Source organism: Meles meles, chromosome 11 (genome assembly GCF_922984935.1).
Source record: "Meles meles chromosome 11, mMelMel3.1 paternal haplotype, whole genome shotgun sequence".
NCBI classification, from domain to species: Eukaryota; Metazoa; Chordata; class Mammalia; order Carnivora; family Mustelidae; genus Meles; species Meles meles.
The window spans coordinates 36,785,945-36,804,446 of NC_060076.1; the positions used below are offsets into that span (position 1 = coordinate 36,785,945).

Consider the following 18,502-nt stretch of genomic DNA (forward strand, 5'->3'; position numbering starts at 1 on the left):
AGTCAAATTCTCCAGGTGAGGTTACAAGCGGAAGTCTGCTGCCCAGAAGGGAACTCTCACCCATCCTTGCTGTTGAAGCAGCAGAGCTGGGTTCTTGTCTCAGGAGTGGAAGAATGAATCTCTGGGACAATGGAGAGTGAGTAAAGGGATAGAAGTTTATTAAGGGAAGATACTGAAAAAGCTCTCAAGAGTGAGAGGGGGCCCAACAGGGTTGCCGGGGTTGGTTTTCTGTAGAAAGCTAACTGGGAACTTAAATCCTTTTAACATTCTACTGATATCACCATTGAGCAAGGACTAGTGATAACACCTTCAAATGGCTTACTTCCTTTTTAGGGTCTGGTTATTTGTTGGTCTCAGGTGATTGTCCTAAAAAATGACACCCATCTCTCACACCTAGGGCAGTTTGTTCCCTTATCTCTGGTTTCCCCACAACTCCCCATTTTGGGGATTTCTGTGAGCCTGATCACAGAGCCCCCTATCTCTCTCTCCCTACCTAGCCCCACCTGTCCCTTACTCACTGGTACTCTGATCTTGGATTTCTAGCCTCCAGAACTGTGAGAAATAAATGTTTGTGCTTATGAGGTGGTATTTCATTATAGCTGCCTGTGCAGACTAAAGACTGCAGTTTTGCGTCCACTGCCTCCTACTGTGCTCCTTGGCTAGAAATCCCTGATGAGGGAGCAGAGGGCTAGTTGAAGACAAAGCACAAGTTGACCCCTTGAAACCTCCTCCCACCCCCCAACTTCTGGGTGGGACACTTGTGACTTTCTTCCAGGGATTTCCCAACTAAATGTTAATACCTTGCTAGACGGGAAAACAACCTTAACTTGCAGTGGCAAGACTGCTGGTATTTAGTAGGTATCTTGTAGGTCGGTCCTCTTTAGCATATGAACGTTCTTTTGAAACCTCCCTTTTCCTTATGTCCCCCAACCCCTGAGTAAATAATCAGCCCCTCCCCAAGATCCCAGGACAGCAGCTCTTTCTGCCCACAGGTCCTGTCCTCCTGCTTTAATGAACCACCATTTTGCACCAAAGACGTCTCAAGAATTATTTCTTGGTGGTTGGGTCCAGAACCTCACCTATATTCTAAAACCCCATCAATCCCCACTGCCCTTGAGGGTGTTTGAGTTGAGCTAAATCTCTAGCACACTATAAGACCCCATTGCAGTGGTCCCATACCAATTGTGATGCCCCTTAAGGTCTACTTTACCATCTTTAACAAGTGTCATGAAAATTTTTTTCTTCAAGAAAATGCATGCTCTTCTCATGGCAGGCGGGATGTATGGGGACATTGGGAATTCTGCTGTCTCCTTCCACCCAAAGCGGTGGGGAAGGCAGGCAGTCATTCAATAGATAGTTACTAGAAGTTCACTGGTTTCCATGCCCCATGGAAGAGTTAGAGAGTAAGACCCTCCCACTCAGAGTTATTAGGTCAAAGTCAAGGAAGCAGCTTTAAATGTCATGCTGTGTAATGCATCCTCAGGCTTCACAGAAGTGGTGTGAGCTGAGTTTTGAAGAATGAGTGAGAGGTAAAGGGTTGGGAATCAGCATGTATAAAGGAACAGAGGGGCAAAATAACTGGTATGAGTGAAATGTGGGGTACCATGGAGAGAGCACAGCAGAGATGGTCAGGCATGTGATGAAGAGTCTCCTATGATATACTAAAGAGTTGGGGCTCATCCTGTAAGCAGGAAAGACACTGAAGAGCTTTATGCAGTGGGAGGAATGACAAATCACATTTGAATTTTAGAAATAAAATTCTGGGGTGAAGTGGAGAGGGCTAGGACTACCAGTAAGGAGATTAATGAAAAGCTGTATGCTTGTACAGTTAAAGTGGTCCAGGGTAGGGACTTAACCCAAACTAGGCCAATTAGAATCTCTTCCCTAAGATTATTATCCCCTGTAATTGGGGGAGAACTACACCCTTACTCATGGCTGGGCTTACAATGGAAATCTGAGAGTTGTGACTATCTTTTTACTTGCTAAATGGCCTAAGTAGCAAAGAAAACCAGTTTGCTGAGAAGAATCAATCTGTTGCAAAGAGAGGAGCCAAGTCTAGACACAAAGAGACTACTCCCCAAGTTCTTGGGTGACCTTCTAGCAGTGGGTTCTTTTCTGAGGGTCAGCTTGATTCCTGCCTTGGGCTCATGGCACATCTTTCTGTCCTTTCATATAGGCTTATTTTTGTCTTCAGCAAGCATAGGTTACTTCATGTTATTTATGTTAAGGAATAATTTTTTTTAAGATTTTATTTATTTATTTGACGGAGAGAGAGAGCGATCACAAGTAGGCAGAGAGGCAGGCAGAGAGAGAGGAAGGAGGAAGCAGGTTCCCTGCTGAGCAGAGCCAGATGGGGGCTTGATCCCAAGAGCCTGAGGTTATGACCTGAGCCGAAGGCAGAGGCTTAACCCACTGAGACATCCAGGTGCCCCTGTTAAGGAATAATTTTTAAGACGGTAAAATGGTGAGTCTTATACAAACATAAACACATATTAAAACTCACTAATTAATGAGGGGGCCAGTAAGATACTAAAACTGGTTCAGATGAGGATTTGACTTTCATAAATGTGTATTTTCTACCAGGCAAAATTAATTTGCATCATCAGGAGCAGGAATCATTTGCTTTGTCACAGGCAGAAACATTTTGCATTATTACCAGTACTCAAACAGACTTGCACTTTAGAAATCTCACTCTAGTAGGACTGTGGATATTGAAATAGAAGAAGGTAAAGAGACCAGTTAGGAGACTCTAGTCATTCTGACGAGAAGTGAGAAGTTCTAAATTAGAACAGTGGCTGAGGGGTTAGGAAAGAGGAGATAGATTTAGGTTATAGAATAGGACTTAAAATGGAGGCCCCACTGCCTGAAAATATGTGAACTTTTGGCTACTGTCCTCATCACTGACTTAGTTTCTCAGAGTTCTAATTTTAATTTCTAGAGAGACAGAAACTATAGTGTGTTATATATCCACTCTTGGCCAGTTGTGTCTAGGGGTAGTGGAGTCAGCTGGCACCAAGCATGACCACCTAAATTCACCCCTTCATCAGGAGCTGTGTGGGAAGTGTCAGTAATCTATGCATTTAGTACCCTGATTATCAGAGAAGAAGCCACTGAGTAAATCCATAGGATCATTTGATAAACCAGTGTTTGCATCTTTGATAGCCAAGCCATGAAGTCCTTTGATTCCACTTTCAAAATATATCTTCTATTCAACCATTTATTTCTCCACTGCTTCTATCCTAGTCCAAGACACCACCATGCCATGTCTAGACAACTATAATTGCTTCCTAGTCTTCCTGATGTCACTTTGCACCCCTATTGTCCATAGAATAACCTGAGCAATCTTTCAAGCTGGCTTTTTAAAAGTCCTCCATTGTTTCGCATCATATCTATCTAAATGTCCTTCTCTTTGCTCACCATGTTTTGTCTGCATTGGCTTCATTTTGATACACACAAAGCTTGCTCCTATCTTAGGGACTTTTAACTAGCTATTTACTTTGCCTACAAGGACTTTACATCAGGTTTTTGAAAGGCTAGATCCTTCTAGTCATTTAGGTCTCATTTCACATGCTACTTTCCTCACAGAAAGGGCTTTTCTGACTATAAATTAAAGTAGCTCCCCCCTTCCTCTTCACAGTCCCTCATTGTTAAAGTATCTTCATAGTACTTATTATCAGAATGATCTTGTCTGTTATTGTCTCTCCTACTAGAATGTAAGATCCATGACAGTAGAACTAACTTCTTGATTTTTGGCTTTCACTGTATCTCCACATCTAGAACAGCGCTCAGATTATGGCAGATGCTCAAGAAATATCTGTTGTATGGATGGATGAATGTGATCAGAGAGACAGTGGGAGAGCAGGAGAGAGGGAGACAGGGAGAGAGAAGCTGGAACCTTGAAAGAATGGGATTTGTGGGATAGGAATGACTATAAAACGATTTTATTTTGTCTTCCACTCTTTAAACCCACTCATGAATTTTCTGGTCATTTTTAGGTAGCAACCAGTACTTAGCAATTTGTTTTATTTTAATAATTAAAATGTTCAGATGATGAAATAGTTTTTTAAACTTCAGACTTTAAAATTATGTTTTTTTCCTATCTCTGAGCTTGGCCCTACTATAGGTGCCCATGTTTATTTGGGAAAAGGGTGTGAAGATGAGTAGATGTCTGTTTTTTCTCCCTTCCCCCACTTGCTAATCTTCTTTCTTCAGAGTTTGAGCAGGGTGGAGGGGGAAGAGATGAGGAAGGTTTTTTCCTTGACTAATGCTACCACAAACTAGTTTTAGTGCTTGGCAGGTGTCTAAAACTGACTCTTTCTCAAGGAGCCCTTTTGTAGGTTCTTTAGACAGACCCTCTCTATTGGTGGAGATATTTCTCCTATACCTACTTTAACGTTAGTTACTTTAACGGGGTGAATTCAGCTCTAGTTGGTCACTTATGACTCCTTTAGAAATCTCTAAGAATTAGGGGTTCCTGGGTGGCTCAGTTGGTTGAGGGTCAGAGTATTGGTTTCTGCTCAGGTCATGATCTTAGGATCATGGGACCGTTGCATTCCACATCAGGGGGGTAGTCTGCCTCTCTCCCTCTTCCCATCCCACTGCTTGTACTTACTCTCCCTCTAAAATAAATACATGAATCTTAAAAAAAAAAAAACAACACCAAAACTCTAAGAATTAAAAAGCAACTTTATTGAAGTATAATTTACATACAATAAAATTCACAGATACTAAGTGTATAGTTTGATGAGTTTTGACAAATATATACACCCATGTAAACACTTCCAAAATCTAGATAGAGCAAATTTACCTCATGCCCCTTACAGGCAATCAATCCCACCTCAGGTGACCTTTTATCTAGTCAGAAATCTCTAAGCATTTGACAGCAGATCTATTGCTTCCTTCTGCTGAAATCTCCTTGGCTTTTCAGTTGCTCTCTCTGACAGGATAAAGAAACTAGCTAACTAGGTCTGTTAGATGGCCCATAAGTAGGTGGTCTATGGGGAGTTTCCATTCATCCCTTTGTCCTGAAAAACAAAGTGTAGGGAGTGTAGGCCAATCTCACCGCAGCCACGAGCAGCCACCAGCAACTACCGCTTCTAGCTTTGCCATAAAACATAGCTAATTGTTCTCCTGCTTTTTAGATTTTCCAGGTATGAGTTAGGTGTGCATTCTTTGTATCCCCCAAACACATTTATCATGTCAGTCTCTCCAAATAATTTCCTTAAAACCCTCTCAACTTGAACTGAACTGAGGGTAGATTCAAAGCCCACTAGCAATTCTCTCCATAGATCCCTTATTAATGTCTGAATTTCTGGACCTTTTCTCAAGGTGGGTGAGAGGATTAAAAGTTGCATATAAAAGTTGTTTTTCACACTCCCCTTTTCCAAGTCTTGCATGGCCGTCTCACCCCTCAGTGTGCAATATGGCATGTGCTATCTTGGATCCTCAGCAGAGATGGAGACTCATATCTCCCAAGATGCACATAAACCACTGGGAGAGGATACTGATTGTTCAGGAACATTGGAGGATACTTTAGGTCCAAATTATTTTCTTACAAATGCCTTATAAGGGAGACCAGACCATTGAGTGGCCATGTTTCATAAAAAGAGACCCCTAAAGTATAACCGAGCACTAGATACCAAAGGATAAGATTCATTTTGAAAGGACAGGGTAAGGGGTTCCTGGGTGGCTCAGCTTGTGGGGCGACTGCCTTTAGCTCAGGTTATGATCCTGGAGTTCCAGGATCAAGTCCTACCTCCAGCTCCCTGCTCAGCAGGGAGTCTGCTTCTCCCTCTGACCTCTCCCCTCTCATTCTCTCTCTCTCAAATAAATAAAAATAAAATCTAAAAGAAAAAAAAGGAGAGGGTAAGAGGCAAGTTTAGGAGAAATGAAAAATAGGAGATTTTATTAATTTACTCATTCACTAAAAAATATTAACAATCTAAATGCTAATACTTAATACAATACTGGAACAAAGTTCTTGCCCTCAAGGAGAGCACCACGGCCTAGTAGAGAAGAGAGAGAAGTAAATCACAACTAAAATAGGCATGGGAGTGATAATACATTCAAATCTTGGGAACTGAAAATAAGAGAAATGTATGAGGTGGTCTAATATAAGGAAGGTCTGGTGCAAGGAAGAGGTACCCAACTCAGAATAGGAGGCTGGGTGTCGGTGAAGGCTCCCAGAGGTAGTGACCAAAGCTGAGAGTGAAGAGCAGTTAGACATTCACTAGATAAGGAAGGGAAGTTTATTCTAAGAGGAGAGAATACAAAGAGCCAAAGCATAGAGGTTTCTGAAGACGATGGAAATTTTGTGAGGAGTTACAAATAGTTTGGTATGGCAGAAATGAGAATATATGCAACAGAAAGTAGTGACAAAGCGGGAGAGGTGGCAGCACCCAGGTAGGAAAGCTACAATGAGTCATTAAAGGATTTTAAACGGGCAAATGACAGGACCTCATTTGTATTTTGAAAGGTCATTCTCTGTGGTATGGCTAAGGATTGGAAAGAAGCAGAGTCAGGCAGGGAGACCAAAGAGGCAGATGTTGCTCTAATCTAGACAAGAAATGATGAAAGCAGTGGGACTGGGGATGAATAGTAAGGGAGAGATTTGAAGACATTTCTAGTATAGAGTATATGTAACTTGGTAAAGAATGGACAGGATTGGGGCGCCTGGGTGGCTCAGTGGGTTAAAGCCTCTGCCATTGGCTCTGGTCATGATCCCGGGGTCCTGGAATCGAGCCCCACATTGGGCTCTCTGCTCAGCGGGAAATTGCCCCCCCCACCTGCCTCTCTGCCTACTTGTGAACTCTGTCTGTCAAATAAATAAATAAAATCTTAAAAAAAAAAAAAAAAAGAATGGACAGGATTAGAAGGAAAGGGAGGAGTCCAGAAAGACTTTAGGTTTCTGGTTTGAGCCAGTGGGTGGTGATGCTGTTCAGGAAAGAAGAAAACCAGGCAGAGAAGCAGATATGTTTCATTTGTTCATTCCCTGACAGACATTTATTAAAGTCCTATTATATGCTGTGAATAGACAAGTATATCAATGATTCCAATGCCCTGTGATAAAGTGTCACTGAGAGAGTTATTAATAGGGAAGCAAGTAAATACATAGGACAGGTATATAAATCACACTGAGGGAATTCCGGGAAGCTTTTGGAAGAGACCGCCTAACCTTATCTTTCAAAAAAAAAAAAAAAAAAAATCAGGTGCCTAGGTGGCTAAGTGGGTTAAGCCTCTCCCTTCGGCTCAGGTCATGATCTCAGGTTCCTGGGATTGAGTCCCACATCGGGCTCTCTGCTCAGCAGGGAGCCTGCTTCCCCCGCTCTCCTTCTGCCTGCCTCTCTGCCTACTTGTGATCTCTGTCAAAGAAATAAATTTTTAAAAATCTTTAAAAAAAATTGAGGGGAAATGCACATAACATACAATTCACCATTCAAAGTATACAACTCAGTGGCGTTTAGTACATTTATAATGGTTTTCAACCATCACCTCTATCTAGTTCCAACTATTGTTTTGAAGGGTGCCTAGGAATTTGCTACACAAAGAAGGGAGTGAGGGAAAACATTTTAGGATATGAGAATGTTTGATGACATGAAGACCAGATGTGGCGTGGCTGGAGTGAATACAGATGGGGGAGTAGTAGAAGGCAAGGTTAGAGAGGCCCAATAATAAAATGTCCAAATTTTAACTTTATCTAGAAGGCACAGAAAGCCACTAAGGGGTACAAGTTGGGGTTTGACATGATCAAATTTGCTATTTATTTATTTTTAAAGATTTTATTTATTTATTTGACAGACAGCGATCACAAGTAGGGAGAGAGACAGGCAGAGAGAGAGAGAGAGAGAGGAAGGGAAGAGAGCTCCCTGCCAGGACTCTGGGATCACGACCTGAGCCGAAGGCAGAGGCTTTAACCCACTGAGCCACCCAGGTACCCATCAAGTTTGCTATTTATAAAGACTACTCTGAAAGTCATATTGGTGGGATGCTTTAGATAGGGGAAAACGAGGAACGTGAGTTGGGAGATTTTATGCAGTCATTCAGATGAAAGATGATCAAAGTCTGAACAAGAGTAGTAATGATGGAGGGAACTGAAAACAAGACATAATAAAGAGGCAGAGTTTACATTTTTTTTAAGATTTTGTTTATTTATTTGACACAGAGAGACACAGCCAGAGAAGGAACACAAGCAGGGTGAGTGGGAGAGGGAGAAGCAGGCTTCCCACTGAGTGGGGAGCCTGACATGGGGCTTGATCACAGGTTCCTGGATCATGACCTGAGCTGAAGGCAGATGCTTAATGACTGAGCCACCCTGGCACCCCAGAGTTTACATTTCTTGATGACCTATTAATAGACATCAGACTAGAGGAAGAGTGTGGGATGATTTCCATCACTGCCTTGGGTGACTGGGGTCATGGTGACAGCATCCTGGGTGAAGTTTTGGGGAAAATGATTAATACATGTTGGTGGACTGAGTGAATTTCCTAGGATTCAACTAAATGAAGGATTTCAGAATCAGTTTAATAAATGGATCTGGTTCTGAGAAAGATCTAAGATAGCTTAGAATCTTCTTTCTGTTGATAAATGAAGTCTGGATGAAGTCACTCAACCTAGTACTAAGGTGTGTAAAGGGGATAAAGCTCCGTGGTCAAAGGATGTGGTCATATGGAGGTCAAGATAGAGTTTAGCAACAAAGGACAGAAAAGTGAAATGGAACTGCAGAAGGAGAGACGGGGTGGATAGGGCAGTGGGGCCAATGATACTGCTTGGATGTTACTGTCACTGGGATCCAACAGATCATACACATCTCTCCACTCCAAAATAAGCAATTTATTACTCCACAAACTTCTCAGAAACAATTTCCCAAGTACATACAATTTCTTCTCAAAGTAATTTTATGGAATGAAGACAAATGTTCATCAATTGTGGCTTACACCCCCTCAAGAAAGGATTTTTAAACATTCCCAGCAGTCTCCTTCTCCCAGTTCTGAAGCCTATAAAGGTGTCAGTTCTTGGGTAAAAGAGGTCAAAGAGAGGGAAGAAGGCAAACTCTTGAGCTGTCTTATCAAGACAGGAACCAGCTCCCCCCCTCCCTTTTTTTTCTTTTTGGTCCAGAAACTCTCCTTCAGCTTTTTATGACCAACTTCTCATAGCTGCTTCCTCCTTTTGAGACCCAGGGCCAGCAAAAGACTTACCCTGAATTCCCCAGATGAACCTGAGAAAGGTATCTGGTGAGATACACTTGTGTGGAGCCCTGGCAATGTTTATGGTTGCTCTGGGTATGGGAAACAAGGCCCAAAGTAAGATTCTTAGGAGATATACATATATATATATATTTTTTCCCCCCTTTCTTACGTTGCCCCTCTTCACTCACCACTTCCATATTTGCTTGTCTGGATTAAAACTTGGAAGGGTTGGTGGAAGGGAAGCCGGTTGTCACTTTTTCTTGAACTGCTGCAACTCTGACAGATATCTGGAGGTCTTTTCTTTACCTTTCCTTGCCTTACCTGGCCACAACCTTCTAGGGAATGAAGAGGCTGAGCCCCTAGAGTGAGAGCAGAATGGCAGGTTTATGCTAGTTTCCCTGGGGGCTCTAATCCATCCTTATTAATTTGTGTGGATACAAGGGAAGAAGAGGAATGACTGATTCCTTTGGGATTTCCCTAAGGGCCTTTACTTTTTAAAAGGAAAGCGATTTTTCTTGAATACCTTGTCCTTCATTGTTTTGCCTGAAGTGATGAGGGCCCCAAAGCCCTGTTTATGGGAGAATGCATAGGCAGAACGTCGAGGCCTTGTGTGTCTCAGTTTGGTCTGGGTAGGGGGTAGCAGTGGATGTCTTGTCCAAAGATGAATTCTGTTCATAATCTATAGCCAGAGCATGGAGGACAGGGTTTTTATCCACCGAGGCAAAGGCAGAGAGGACCATGAATTATATCTGAGTAGATTCCTTGTTCCACTCACCTTGTCCACGTCGGTAGGCCAGAACAATGGTTTGAGAAATTGGTACCCAACCACAGGCAAAATACAGAGGACCACGCTGAGGATAATAATCAGCCACATTTGTGGCAGGTTCAGAGTGTTCCTGGCCACACCTGTAAACAATGAGGTGCAGGAGGGAGGCTGAACCAGAGCCTAGAGGAAGGGGACTGTCAGCCAGAACTTAGATAACTCTCCATTCCAAAAAAGGAAGTTACTGGTTTGGAGACCATTAAGTTTCCTAATAATATAAATGCAGAAGAATTACAGTGAGGTCCTTTGTAAAGCCAAAGTCACTGTGAATTCACATGCCTTCATCTCCCTCTAAAGTCTGGGCAGGGCAAGAGAGTGGGGGCAGGTTATAGGAATCCTGGAACACTGACCTGGACACAAAAATGGGATACAGGTTTTGGGGGAGGAAAAATGAGTGGCTTGATGAGAGGTGAGAGGCAGCTACATCTATTATCTACCTTCACTGTATTTTGTTCCCATCAAAGTAGAATGAAAGGTAGGGAAATTAATATGGGTGATAATAAGGCAGTATACCACAGTATAAAGGATACTGGACTGGGAAGCAGGAGAGCTAGATTTGAGTAATTTAATTTTTAAAAACCTTTAGTCTCTAAAATGGTGCTAATAATTCTTGCCATTTCTACCTCATAGGATGCTTGCAAAGATTAAGTTAGATAAGAAATTTGAAAATATCTTAGAAAATCTAATACGGTAAAGTATTCCCCTGGCTAGATTTTGAGTCCTTCTGGGGCAGAGGCCATGTCTTATTCCTATCTATATCCACAAAGCCTAGTACATAGTAATACCTGGTCAGTGAACATTTATTAAACAAATATACTTTGTTCACACTTCCCAACCCTACCCTCCACCTCCTTGCCACACACTGAGTGGGCATAGCCTTACCTAGGAATTGGAAGACGTTGGGGAACATTAGGCACAAGCCATCACTGTACAGGAGGAATAAGATGCAAAAGTAGAAACCCAGGCTACCCCAGGTGAAGATGTGGCTTATCAGCGTCCAGTAGGTTGTGTCCAGGGCAATCTGAAAAGCACTCTTTTATGTGCAATACTGTACAACCTGGGACATATCAGCCACCTCCCTTCTCCAGTCCATAGTGGAGGATGATCCCTTCACACTTTTCCTCCCTCCTTCTTTCCCTTTCTTCCAGACAGGTTCCCCACCCAATCCTCCTCCACCACCCTTTCCCCCTCACCACCCCCCGCCCAGTCACACCTGCACTGTGACCACGCAGAGCAAGGCAGTCTGCACTATCAGGGAGAAGGACTGGTAGTCAGAGATCTCTTTCCCATCACGGTGCACTAAATTGTGAATGGTCCTCATAGGGATAAAGAACAGCACGAAGGAACTATAGATCCCACGCACTAAACACTTCACAAATTCCTTCTTGTTGAAATAGAGGTTGTGCTGGCCTGGGTCATACAGCTCTGGGAAGCGTAGACTCCATGTTTCATTCACGTCCTGGAAGTACCAGAGGATAAAGAGGAAAGTTCAGGGTCTCTCCATAGAAGTTCCCATCTCCATTGGAGTACAAGTTTCTCCCCTCATTGCATCTGCTGACAGCCTGCCTAGGAACTTCCTCATGGATTACGTGAGAAGTGGAATCAGTGAACAGAGCAGTGACCATAGACCCTTCCTGAAGTCCTCCACTCTAGGCAAGGATCTAGGTGGTGGAAGAAAGCTAGGAGAAGGTCAAGGTGGTGGTAAGGACCTGGAAGCAGTTAGGAGAGGGGAGATGGGGAGTAATTAGGGTTGGGGATAGCTGGAAGGGAGGATGGGAGCTTAGAATAGGGGGCAGTTGGTATATGAGGCTCCAGTTTTAAGTGTTCCTTTAGTTGAGTAATTTTTGTGTCAAAAGCCAATAAAAGGAGAGGGGGAAGCCAATGGGGACCAGCTAGTCACATGGAGGTATCCGTGTTCTGTAATGCTCTTCCCATTTCCATAGCTAATGGTGAACTCAGGTGACAGGATTCTCTGTGTGAATGCCATTGGATCATCTTCATCTCCTAAACCAGAAACTTTGGATAACAAAGCTTGCAGCTTGTTTTTGAGAGGTTGTGGATCCCTAGATTTAGTCAACTGAAGCTTCATAGGACACAACTCATCCCTCTTGTTGCTCTGTGGCTAACAGCTACCTTGTGGAGAATTTGACTTCCTACCCTGATGGAGACCAGGAAACCATGATGCCATGGTGTCCTCTTTCAGCTATTTTATTCCTCTTTGGAGGCGTCTTTTCTATTCAATGTGCCCAAGACAGGAAGTTGGGACAGAAGAGGAAAGAGAGGTGTGATACTAGGACCCCCAATGCCCAGGAAATTTCTGACAGGGACAGATGATATCCCCTAGGCTGACTCCTTAGGACTCAAAATATCATACTCACATTCCCATGCTTGGCCTTCAGGACTCTCACTAGGCCACCCTGCATTGGCTTACTTTATCTCTGTATGTAAGCCTCTGTATTGGCTTACTTTACTTCTTGAAGCTCCTTGTTTTACCTAGTCTTGCCCTAATAACTCTATTTCCTTTCACTACCTTTTATACACACTCAATTTACTATAAAGCATAATTACTATGTTTCTCTCTACAAAAATAAAATTGACACAGGAAAACTTGGATTTCTAAAACTGATGATTATTCTCTGTGGAGGAAGATTCTTTACTTTATCCCATGATACCTCTCCAGGTGATAAGCTCCCTTCCTTGCTCTAGAAATTATTCCATTTACAACTGACTTTGTAGAACTCAGCTCTTGTCCTTCCCACTCTTGGGAATACTCCTCAAGGGCTCAGGGGCTTTAGTCCTGATTAAGAGGCTTGCTGCTGGTCTTACCTGGTCAAACAGACTCAAGCTCAGGACAGGAAGGGAGGTGTAGACCAGGTTGTAGAAAGTGATAAACCAGGTATCATAAACTGTCTTAAGAGAATACCAAGGAGATATCTTAGATTCCTCTGTTTTCCAAAGTCCCACCTCCACCTCCCAGGTTCAAGAGAGTCCCTTCTGGTCCCCACCTACCCACCACTACACTAACCTAGGGCAGGATTTGGATTTCAGAAATCTGACAGAGAAGGCTGACCCACATCTCTATTTGGTCCTACAGAAGTCAGAACTCTGTGTCCCAGGCTGGGGCAAGGCCACATCAAGCTTGGTGGCCAACCCTACAAGGTTGATTTGGACCAACACTACCATGACTTGCACTGCCCATCCATGCACAGAAAAGATCCAGAGTGCCTGCTAGGGAATGCTAGCTGTGCCCCTGAACTCTGTGGCATGTAAGCCTCTGGGCTCTTTAATCTGTTTCATAACATTCAGTAGCTTCTACAACACTGGATACTTTCTAACAGTGGGAAGTAGAATAGACTCAGTAACCCTTTCCTAGTTTGGTGCTCCATCCTGAGGCCCAGAGAGGGCTCCTTTACTAGCCACAAGAGGTCAGCAACACACACATATGAATACACCTCTCACAAACTAGAATGACTTTGTTACACAATTAGGGGTATACAAATCTATTACTTTCTGCTGAACAATCTGTTTCCCCCAGAGCCCAAGGCAACAAAGGTAGTAGGGATTTCCCAAGATAATAATTCCTGAGGTTGTTTTTCTTAGGAATATGAGAACCCTGAAAAACTTCTCATAGGAAAAAGGACTCCTCATAGAATATCAAAATCCAGGTCCTACTTCTCTTCATTACTGTGGGGGAGATTTTATACTCAAATGTGGAATTAATTCATTAGAGCAACAACACGGAGCAAGGGGTGTCGGGGTAGGGAAGCAGAAGTGAGGGAAGCTGTGTTATGAAATAGGGCTACAGGTGAACACCATAACTAACCTGTCTGGCAAGACTCAGAGGCCCCTTGAGGCTTAGTCTGTTCCATAAAGATTGCTTTGGATACTAAAAAAACTACCAGATCCAAGAATTTCCACATACTATCTACGTTTGGAAACTAGGTCTCCGTGTCAGGTAAAAGGTGAAAATATCTTATGGGAGAGTTTTGGAGGTAGGAATCAAGTCCAAGTCAAAGCCAAGCCAGAAAAGTTAGGGTTTGGAAATCTAAGGTTAAATGTAAGGTTAGATGGGATCAGCATGGTTGAAGACCTTCATGCTTAACTGAATGAGCAACCCAAGTGCCCCCATGTGAGAAGCTTTACGGATGGATGGCAATATGTCATACATTGGTCTCTAGAAAAGAAAAAGGGTCTGAGATGGCTGAAGTGGGGGTGAGTAGAAAAGACCCAGCTGACCAGAGTGGGGAATGTCACCAGATCTCCTACCTGTGCAGAGAACCCGCTGAAGAAGGCATACCAGAAGTGCATCAGGGTAAAGGCAAAGTTTTTGTAAAAGAAGTAGCTGAGAAACTTGCACATGCGATTGTAGGACCATCGGCCATGGACCAAGAGTAGACGCTGAAGATAGCGGAACTGGGAGATGGCATAGTCACTGTTGAGCATGGCCTGCATTCCCTCCTGGCCAGTGATGCCAACCCCAATGTGGGCAGCTGCAAAGAAATCCCATAAGCTTCTCAACCACAAAGCTTGTTTGCTGGGCTCTCAGGTTGGGAAGTGTAAAAGAAAGGCTGAGATCATGTTGTAGAAACACCTTATTTTACATTGGAAAACACTCAGGAATGCCTGGCATGGCTAGTACTAGAAAGCTCTCCTAGATGGTCTTTGTACCTACTATAGCCATCTAGGGTTTTTCCTGCTGTCCAGATGCTGAGGTAAAAATTTCTTGTTATCTCTTGAAGCCACTTACACCAATTAAAGATGCAGGATGGATGTCAATCTAATACAATATTTAATTACCAAAGTTTATCTAGAGCTAAAATATACCTGTTAGGAGGAAATAAATGATGTACCTACTTTGTTAGTGAGAAGCAAGTTCTTCAAGAGGCCTAACATGACATTCTCTAGATAAAACAAGGATTACACCTGATGGAAAATAAGACCAAAGTTCCTAAAAGTTTTCATTAGTCTGTTGTAGTGTAGGGTAAATTCACTCATCTTCTGGTATATACCTATTGCATTGCTTAATGGAATAGTTGAAATGTCTAAGGCCCTAAAAACCAGAGAAATTCTAGAAAGTGAGGAAGCTATCAAGAACCTGGTATTAAAGCCACAGCTAGAATGTCTGCTAGTGTTTCCTGGATGGGGAGAGTGGTTGGGCTAGAGGACCTCTAGATGTTGTCCATATTTGACAGAACCACAAGTTGCTGGAAGCTAACAACACTCAGCTGAAATTAAAACAAGTTTCAGCCATTTGCTTCTATTGGTTCAAAGCATCAGTAAGTCTGGTATTCTCCTCCAGCCAGGTGAGTCAGGACAAGTTTTAATGAACACTGCCTCAGGGAAGAAGAGATCCCTACATTGTGCCTCATAGCTAATGCCCTGGTTGAGTAGTCTTGTCTTCTGCTTAACATTGCTCAGGCATACAGCTTTCAAAAAAGGAACAGACTATGACTCTTGCCCAGGGGTTCTTTCTGTTGGCTTTGATGCCACCTTGGAAAGATGGTATGGTAGTTCCATGGCCTGTTCTGTGAATATATGCATATGTTCTTATGGAAGCCAGGCATATTTGTGTATACGTGTGTTAAGTGCATGAAGTTGAATGTGTGCATGTCTGCATATGGACTGATGTATGCATGTGTAAATAAGTGGGAATACAGGTATAGAGGAGCATGAATGAAGTTGCAAAACATTATAAATGTACAATATATATGATATGCAGGAGTGTGAATCCAAGACACAGTGCCACCCAGGTTGGTTTTTGCCCATGGAGGAAGGAAAGGGCAAGCCCTTGGTTGGAGGTTATGGTCCCCCATCCCTCACATGCCTTTGATCATGCTGACGTCATTGGCCCCATCCCCGATGGCCAGTGTCACCACCTTCTTGTACCTCTTCACCAGCTCTACCACCTGGGCCTTCTGAAGGGGCGTCATCCGGCAGCAGATCACTCCTTTGCACATGCACGCTGTTCGCAGCAGTTCCAACTCCAGGTTCCCTTCTAGAGCATAGGCCTGCAGTACCAGGACACACCCACATTTCAGGTTGCCCAAAAAGGCTCTCAGAACAAGATCTTCCTAGGCCCTTCCCCATAGCCATACTCTCCTGTACTATAAAGGTCAAGCATAGTGACTCTACTCCCGAGGAGGTACTCCACTCCCGAGGGAGGCTAAGTCCCCAAGTCACTTTTAGGCATCCTCACATCTGACCCAGCCTCCAATGGGAAACTGGTCAGCCTTTCTCACTGGGTCAAATTCGTTAACTGGGCTATAAAAGGCCAAGCGACTTTTTGGAGGACCTGGTTCTGTTTGCTCCCCACTTCCTCTAACTGATAAGCCGCATCAGTAGTGAAGAATTTGGATAAGGAAGGAACATGTCCTTGGTTTCTCTTTCCTCATTATTCCTGCCTAGAGAAAGATAGGGAGAGGTGTCTGTTAGGAAAGAGCACCAGAAGAGAGGGGAAAAAGGTGACTCATGAAATAGAGAAGGGGTCTTAAAATTTCCCTGAAGCAGGCTGGACCTAGGAAAAAAATTCCTTGGGAGAAGAGAATAGAGTTATAGCTCTGTGTTGCCCACCAGACTGTAGCCATTGATGACCAAGCCATAGTTGCCACTGGGCACCTCCTCAGGTATTCTGAAGGGCTTTTGGGGCTTCGTGTTCAGGTAGGTGTTTACTGGGTCTGATTCCAGTAGAGACTCAGGTTTCATCTTGTTCCTTGCCAACCTGAAAGCCAAAAGTAGTGGTTAATGTCTGACTGAAAGCCCCAGAGCTTAGGAAAGTGTCCCAGAATGAAAGTGGGCAAAGTAGGTACATAGCCTCTATAAAGCACCAGCCAAACTCGACTGCCTCCTGAGAACTGCCATTGTCTCAGGTCCCTGACCATCCACACACCACACTTCTCCAACTCCTTGAGCCCTAAAGCTTCTTCACAAAATTATCTCAAGTATTTTAGGTTTTTTCCCCCTTCTCTGTATCTTCTTTGTTCCTTCTGACAGTGTGGGAGTCATACTAAATGAAGAGCTGTGGCAGTTCTCCCATCTGTACCTGAGTTCTTGCCGAACAGTCTCATCATTCTTGCCTTCCACGATGAATATCCCATCCATTTCTTCCTCAAATATGTTACAGGCATAGGCAATGTTCACAGCAGTCTCTGTAGGGAAGGGGAAACACTGGCCACATTTTGGCTGGGACAGGGTCTTTACAAAAGTGTATATGTACATAAGCACTAATGGTGGGCAGCAGAGCCCATCTGTCCACATTTGCCATGGAGGCAGTCAAAGTATATTTTTCATGAGTCAGTGGAGACCATATTCAAACACACAGGAGACAATCAGCCTAGTACAGACTTGTGAGTTACTTATCGATAACTAGGATCATTCTGGCTTAGTCTTTTTCTTTCATTTTTTCTTTTTTTTTTTTTTTTTAACAAGGAACACTTCCTTTTTTAACAAGGAACAATTTGCCTGTCATCCTGTGCAGGGACCATGCTAACCTTCTCTATTTTATTCCAATTTTCACATATGTGCCGCCGAAGCCAGCACCATTCTGGTTTAGCCTTCCAATGGGGCCTTCCCTTATTTCCTAAAACAATTACAGCCTGCATCCACTTTTCCAAACAGTCAGGATGTATTTCCCCGTGCCTGCTTTTATGCCAGAGTTTATGGCGGACTGTTTCGGTTGTGGTCTTTACATCAAGAACTCTGGAATTTAGAATAAATTCATACTAAGGAAAACAATTTACAAAAATTTAATCCTGAGCCCTTGCTGCAATGGTATCAAAATTCAGAGGAGAGATTGTAATGTCATGGAAACTTTCTTGGGAAAAGACTTTGAAGGACGAGTAAGACTTATTTAGGGGTTGGAAAAAAAACCATTTCAAACAGGGAAACAACCCAAACAGAGGCCCTAGAGTAGGAACTGGATTGTTTGGGACATACTAAAAATAATGGTCACATCAGGATGGAAATAAGTATATGTAGGTAGCAACACATTATCAAGATCTTGAAGGCTGTACAGTGGAGTCTGACTTTACCACATCGAGTTTCTGAAGGTATCTGAGCAGAGAAATAGCATATAAAAGTAGTATATTTTATAAGATCAAGCTGATGGTCGTTTATAGGCTATACTGAAATCAGTAAGGACAAGAGACAGAGATCAGAAGTTTTTTTGTAGACGTACAATCAAAGGGGACAAAGGCTGAACTACGGTGGTGGCACAGTCCAAAGGGGATCTTCAGAAGACTTGGTGGGACATGGTGAGACAATGAATCTTTGGGATAACAGAGAGGGTATATTCAAAGGTAATTCCGAAGTTTTTAGCTTGTGGGTTCCTGGATGACAGGGGTCATGTCTGACTGAATCATCTCCGTGTCCTCACTGCCTAACACAGCATGCAGCATAAAATATACTCTTAGAAAACTGTACAAAACTAGGAGTGAAGGTGTCCTGTAAGGACTTGACCTGGACTATAAGGTATTTGTCAAATAAATGGCTAAGATAA

The 18,502-nt window shown here is 43.2% G+C and overlaps 1 protein-coding gene and 1 pseudogene across 1 annotated transcript in view; both read right to left on the bottom strand.

The window, feature by feature from the left end:
* Positions 1-8,504: 8,504 nt before the first annotated feature.
* The window catches only part of LOC123952567 (phospholipid-transporting ATPase FetA-like), a 111,574-nt gene continuing 101,576 nt past the window's right edge, over positions 8,505-18,502 (bottom strand). The window contains exons 21-29 of the mRNA XM_046021836.1: positions 17,048-17,153; positions 16,579-16,726; positions 15,833-16,016; positions 14,275-14,498; positions 12,835-12,918; positions 11,222-11,467; positions 10,891-11,029; positions 9,961-10,091; positions 8,505-9,864 (exon numbers count right to left, since the gene is read on the bottom strand). Coding sequence (XP_045877792.1) covers positions 9,673-9,864; positions 9,961-10,091; positions 10,891-11,029; positions 11,222-11,467; positions 12,835-12,918; positions 14,275-14,498; positions 15,833-16,016; positions 16,579-16,726; positions 17,048-17,153 — 1,454 coding nt within the window. The 3' untranslated portion in view covers positions 8,505-9,672. The remainder of the gene's footprint in view (positions 9,865-9,960; positions 10,092-10,890; positions 11,030-11,221; positions 11,468-12,834; positions 12,919-14,274; positions 14,499-15,832; positions 16,017-16,578; positions 16,727-17,047; positions 17,154-18,502) is intronic.
* Positions 17,447-17,544, bottom strand: LOC123953676 (annotated as a pseudogene).